Raw genomic sequence first — 6910 nt, forward strand, 5'->3', positions numbered from 1 at the left:
GTTAGTCTAGCTAGTGCTTTCTCTCCTTGGTCCTTCCATCCTTTTTGACTCTCCTCGCTAATTTTGTGTGGCGTCAGTTTTTGGTGAAACACACACAAAAAGGGGGATCTAGGGGTGCAGGGGGTTATTATGAATCTATGTGATGTTCCTTTCTGTTTTACATCTGTAGCATTTAGCTCATGTGTTAGTGTCTCCGCATTCAAGGGTTTTCCTTAATATTTCAGCCGTTTTCATTATATCATTATCCGTTGTGTCTTCTCAGCTATCGCTCTGATTCCAATCTTTCTCATTGTCTTGTCAAAGTATTTCGATATTGTTCCTAGTGCTCCTACTATTCGTGGTATTATCTTAGCTTTTTTCATCTTCCATATCCCTTTGGGCTCACTGGTCAGTTTAGTGTATTTGCTCCGCTTCTCCGTCTCCTTGATCTTCACTTTGTGGCCTGCTGGAACGGCAACATCTACAATCTGGCAGGTCTTTTTATTCTTGTTAATTAGTATGACATCCAGTCTCCTTGCTCGGATTATTATTATTATTATTATTATTATTATTATTATTATTATTATTATTATTTAGTAGCCTAAACATTTGTATGGTTTAGTCGGACTTTTTTCTTTGAATATGAGATAATTTCATTTAACTTTAGACATTCAAGCTGGTCTTTAACTCTTTTGCCGTTCTTGGAGTCTCTCAAATGCTACTAAAATCTAGGCTTGGCATGCTTATTTATTTATTTTTTTTAGCATATGTGCTGCCTCCTTGATTCGCCTGACTCTCCACCTTGCATCCCTGTCAGTCATTTTGACCTCGTTCCATAAAGTGTTCCTTTTTCTTTTCATATGTGATCAGCTAGTCACGACTTTTCGCCCTCACCCCGTCTCACGGATTTACGGTGTTCTTCTAGCATTACTTTTAGGGACCGACCGGTCTCCCTTTTGTATAGTTTTCCACATTTGCATGAAATCTCACATACACAGTTTTTTGCCATGAGACTTCCGGTCAGGGGTTTGACTCGTACAAGGTGTTTTTGAGGGTCAAATCACACTTGAATATTGTTCTGATGTCATATGGACTGCATAGTTTTAACAAAATTTTCGGACAGATCCTTTATGCATGGTTTGCACATGTGGCAAGTTTTCGGGTATTGTCTTTACTGTTTGCTCTAGGTTTTTCGTAGCCGATGTAACGCTTTCTGGGTAGTCATTTCATGATTATGTAGTCTATATTTTAGTTCATTTTAGTTTATGTAAAAAGTTGAAAAATCATATATCTCTGATAATTGTGCAATTTTAAACAAGTTGGTACAGTGGTAACGTCACCAGCTTTAAATGCTACAGTTCCGGTTTCGATTGTAGCTGATGAAACCGAAATATTCTTTTTAACTTTTGAAATCAGGAGTCTATAATAATATATATACGACATCTGGACAAAATAAAATATCATATTTAAGCATATTCTAAATTCGGCCAAAGCCGCTCTCCCCCACCCCGCTAGTACTTCTCTTATTACATATCAAATACAGTAATTTACGTAAGCTACATCTCATTATAATAAGAATAATGGAATCATATCGTCGTCTTAAAAGTTATAAAGATGGTGGGATCCTTCTACTGCTGTTGTTACCTACGACCTACATCTTAGAGTCGCCTCCCTTGCACTGTATTTTTATTTTAAAAAACAAAAAAAAAAAACGAAAACACACGTAAGATGTTTATCCACGGTTTCGTAAAATATTTTTTCAATAATTATGACAATTAGTATGGTTAAAATTGAATCATAAGAAAATCTTAAAAAGTACCCTAGTGACCCCTGAAAAGTGACTTTTTTTTTATAATTTACCCAAGGTCCGATTTCTTACAATACATATTTCTTATCTTAGTTGAAAAAAAAATTTAACACCCGATGAAGGTCGTAGGTTTCAACGGTCGGGACGTTGTTCTAATAACACCCAAGATGAGAATAATTGTCCGAACAATCCAAATATTACAAACATTCATACCTAATCAAAAAATTCAGCATTGCATTAGTTTTATTTATTTAAAAAGTACGTGGCGGACAAATATTTTGTGATAAGAAAATGGAGAATATAAATAAGCAACCGTAGAATTTCCACGGGATTCTTCTATTTAATGTTATTCCGTGTTTATAATTCTGCCAAGCTCGTGTTCGCAAAACAATTCGGAGCTGTTTATGGATTACAGCCACCATCGGAAAGAGAGGCGCAGTTTTACGTAGCTTGCACAAAAGGAGTTAACGATTCCCCCTACCCAAAGTTTTCCCTTCAAATGCGACATCCCTTCAGGGCCCGGATGTTGTCATATTCACCGAGAGTAGTCGGTCATTATCGTTTGCTTGTCTCTCATAATCGGAGGCCGGCTTCTAATTTGCCGGCTCGAGCGGATGTCCTAGCAGGCGGTCAGTATCTCTGGGCACTAACTTAACTCATGGACTATTCTCCACAAATCCATCTCTACTAACACTCAAACAATCACCGCCTTTATTTCCAAAACGCGTAAAATTATCAATATCTTTTTAATAGACATCGTATTGCCCATTTAGCATGAGACCAACATTCAATTTAATTGTTTTTAATCATCAAACACAACGTTTGGTACGATAGGGGTTCCTGAAAGAAATTAATGTGATTTAGTTTGGAAATACACAAGGGCAATTGAATGCCTACAAAACATTATCTCTCTAAGGTCTCTCTGTAAAGGGATTTGTCAGGGCAACCCGGCACGAGGATACTTTTCCCTAGAAGTAAACCCTGACCAAATATTCCAAACCATGTAGGATTCGCAACCCAAATAAGATCTCCTCGCTAAGGTTAACACATACTATTTTTTACGAGAACTAGTGCAACTTCTCCAAGTGATGGTATCTCAAGTAGCAACACGAAGCTAGTTATTCCACTAGACTAGATTAATTCTTGTTCGGGAATCGAGTAAGACCAAAAAACCAAATAGAAAGATATGCTATCACATATTAAAATAGTTAAATGAGGAAAGGAAAATTATGTTCTCAACTTCTTGACCGACTCAATGTTTGAGAAGTAAAAAAAAAAAAAACTTTAATGGAACATTCAAATATCTATGTATCTCATATAGAGTTCAAGTGAAAGCTCCAGATAGGGACATCCCTTCATTCCTGAGAACTTTCACTGAAGTAAAATGAAGCTAAAAACATGCCTTCAAACTAAAATATACGCCATACATTATTTTCTGTTCGGCACGTAAGGGGCCTCAAACTTACTTTCTGATTTCGGAATTTCATGATACTAAAACAGAAGTCAGCCATTTTAATCTATAATATAAATCTCACCTGCCCGTTTAAATATACGTATGTATATATATATATATATATATATATATATATATATATATATATATATATATATATGTCTGCCTGAAACTTTTGACAAATGCGACAGATTTTTACGGTATCATTTTGAAGCTGGACTCTTCAGACGACAAATATCGAAAAATTGGCTAAAAACACTAATTCCTTCATCCTCAACTGAGCACAGGGAGAAGTCGCTTTTTTCGCCGATATTTTCGAAATTCATCCCTCTTTTCGATTGACTAACATTAATTAAACCTACGCCACTTCCAGTTTGGCGATGGGTGAAACAGCAAAGACGTTACGTTTTCTTTTTTTTTTTCAAGTTCTTTGCCTCTTTCGCGATATGAATTCGAGCCTGCCTGCCTACTACTGCTTTTTTTTTTTTTTTTTTTTTGCTTAACACACATCTCCAAACGCCCGGGCAACGTCAGGCATCAGGCTAATCTAATATATAAAAGGCAAAATGTGTGTGTGTTTGTATGTCTGTCAAAAACTTTCGACACATGCGACGGATCCTGACAAGATCGGTACCGTTTTGAAGCTCGACAGCTCGGACGAATAAATATCGAAACATTGGCCAAAACCATTAATTCCTTCACCCTCAAATGGTCAGTTTTCTACAAGGAGTGGTCGCGTTTTTCGTCGGCATTTTCGCAAGCCATCGTCTCCGTTGGATTAATTCAAATGCTTGCGACTTCTGGTTTTAGCATGGGCGCATCGGCTAAGACGTTACTTTTTTCACCTTCTTTTCCTTCTTCGGGTTACGGGTTCGAGCCTGCCTGCCTACTACCACTTTTTTTTAACAACACCTCTCTCCACCCAAACTGCCTACTAATGTTTTGATCTCCCCCCCCTATTACCACATTTTTACGAGGTTCCTTACTACACCACACTAACACACCCGGGCAACGCCGGGTACCCTCGCTAGTCTATTAATTAATAATAGATTAAGATAGCTTAATTTCTTTTAGTACTATCGAGAAACTTCGATATTCAATGCGAGTTTGCTATCATAAGAGTGAGTTACGTTAAAGAGATATGGAAAACTTATGGTTTGGGGTAATTATGAACGTTTGATGTTTCTTGTAAGAATTAGCTAGTGATTTTGTTTTAATGCCGTGTTTAAAAATATGGTCGCCACTCAACACGAAAAGAAACTAATATTTATTTCATTTTCTTTGCACAGGTAAAGACCTGGTTTCAGAACAGGCGCATGAAGCACAAGAAAATGCAGAGGAAAATCCAAGAGGATAACGAACTCCGAAAAACATCGAAATCTTCCGATACTAATCACACGCCATCTTCGAGCTGCGACGGGAAACATCATGGCGCCGACGACTTAGCCCTGACTACAATCAGCAACGGTGCCGACTCGGATCTAGAGGATTCAACAGAACTCAGTCAACATGACCCTTGCTCTGACATTGAGGCCGAAGAAATCGACGTTGTCGATTCAGACACAGAGCGATTTCGCCGACCGATAATGAATAGCTGATTTCGTGCACACATCGTTTAAAACAGAAAAAAGAATCAATCATTTTAAAAAAGAAAGAGGTATAAGATGAACGCCACCTAGCGGTCATAACTTAATATATATTTATATTCGGACAATGGAGGAAAAGTCGAGAGAAGCGAAAGAAAATAAATGTTCTATTAAAACTAAATTATGGACGAATATTTGGAGGAATCGGGCTATGAGGAATTGTGCGATTTCTGGAAGACAAATGTGTGTAATAGTTAAGATGGTTGTTTTATTTATTTTGTTTCTTTCTAAAAAAAAAATAATAATATTTTTCTTTCCTTTATCTCTCTCTCTTTCTCTTTGCCTGTGAAATAATTGTAAAAAAAAAGGATGCGACAAAAAAGAAAAGGAGGCAGTATAAAACCTGAAAGAAAATGATCAAAAAACAAATGTTTTGGTCTCATTTTTTATCTATTAGATGAAAAAAAGCAAACATCAAAATAACAATGCTAATATTGTTTTACTGTTTAAGCTAACACATCGACGAAAAATTAAATAAAAAAACAGATAAATTCATTAAAACAACTTCAAGATGAGCAAAATAAAACCCCAAATATTCGGGTTTATCAAAAAAAAAAAAAAATAAATAAATAAATAAAAAAGAAGAAAGAAAAAAACATGGCTGAATTTTAAAATAAAAATGGCGACCGTGATTTTACACTGAAACTTGCCAAAGCAGCCGACAATGGTTATATCGAAGAAATATTTTATTTCCATTTAGTTTTAATAAAAAGGAATATAATTTTTCATAAAGAAACCAAAACTAATAAAGCAATCCAATAATGAAACTGAAAATCACACAGTGAGTATTTGTAAAAGACTAAAGTATCGGTGGTGCAAAAAAAAAAAATGTTACAAACTATTTCTAACGTTATATCAAATGTAACGCCATGTTTACACTGGAAATCTGTGGCCCGACGCGATCATGTTGACGTGACAAGGACTGTACATAATTGTGGTGCATCTCCTCTTAAAAATCAATAAATAAATCAATAACTGGACATGCTAATAACTTCATCTTCAAATTTACGGCAAAAATCCATCATCTTAATTTTTTAAATCTATTTTGTGTCATATTTGAAAAAGAAAATCCCTCTTTCTATCTCACTTTTACGTTTGCATTGTCGCCCAAACCATAATACACCCCAGTTCAAAATAAAATAGCATTTGGCGTTTGTGTAATGTAGTTAAAAAGAAAAAGGGTGACGAAAATAAACAGCAAATACCTGTTAGCGAACGTAAGATTTACTTTTTCTAATTAACTGTATAATTTTTACATTTGTTTGCCAATTGAAAGATTTATTATTTATGAATCTGTCTCCTCCCCAGGAAAAAATGGCAGCCATCGCAGAAATCACACTGACTTCGCTACGAAAAAGTGGCGATAACAAATGCATAGATAATAAATCTTGCAATCGTGAAAATTATATAGTTAATAAGATAAGCAAGTTGTCTTGCCTTTGGTAACAGTTATTTGTTGTCTGTTTGTTTTTAATCTTTTCTCTTGCTAACTATACTACATAATCGCCTATCATTATGTTGGAAGACGAAAAAAACTATTTCTTTCATCAAATGCCGTAAATATTGAACTAAAAATTTCTGGGATTCTCTCTCTCTCTCTCTCTCTCTCTCTCTCTCTCTCTCTCTCTCTCTCTCTCTCTCTCTCTCTCTCTCTCTCTCTCGGTTTACGAGATCGTAATCAAACGGTCCGATTCTTTGAACTTCAATTAGCCAAACAGCTTAGTGATTTAAAGCGATAGATACTCATTTTTAAACAGTTTTTCTTTATTTACATAAAAATATTTTAATTAAAGAGAGAGGGGAGAGAGATACCAAAAAGCAAACAAACAAAAAACAAATATCTCAATTCATTTCAACTCCACACAAAATGAACAGAAAAAAGATTGACATAAGACTATGATTTATAAAAGAAAAAATTAACAACAAAAGAAAAAAATAAAGAAAAAAAAAAAAAAATCAATTATTCTGAAATTTGACATTAAATATATATATATATATATATATATATATATATATATATATATA

General features: G+C 35.0%; 1 protein-coding gene across 1 annotated transcript in view; it reads left to right on the forward strand.

Annotated features, from left to right (window-relative positions):
* LOC145277688 (brain-specific homeobox protein homolog) overlaps positions 1 to 4977 on the forward strand; it is a 193117-nt gene extending 188140 nt beyond the window's left edge. The window contains exon 4 of the mRNA XM_080129373.1: positions 4529 to 4977. Coding sequence (XP_079985499.1) covers positions 4529 to 4837 — 309 coding nt within the window. The 3' untranslated portion in view covers positions 4838 to 4977. The remainder of the gene's footprint in view (positions 1 to 4528) is intronic.
* Positions 4978 to 6910: the final 1933 nt, after the last annotated feature.

The sequence above is a fragment of the Euprymna scolopes genome, chromosome 6, assembly GCF_053919585.1.
Source record: "Euprymna scolopes isolate OS-2025 chromosome 6, ASM5391958v1, whole genome shotgun sequence".
Lineage (NCBI taxonomy): Eukaryota > Metazoa > Mollusca > Cephalopoda > Sepiida > Sepiolidae > Euprymna > Euprymna scolopes.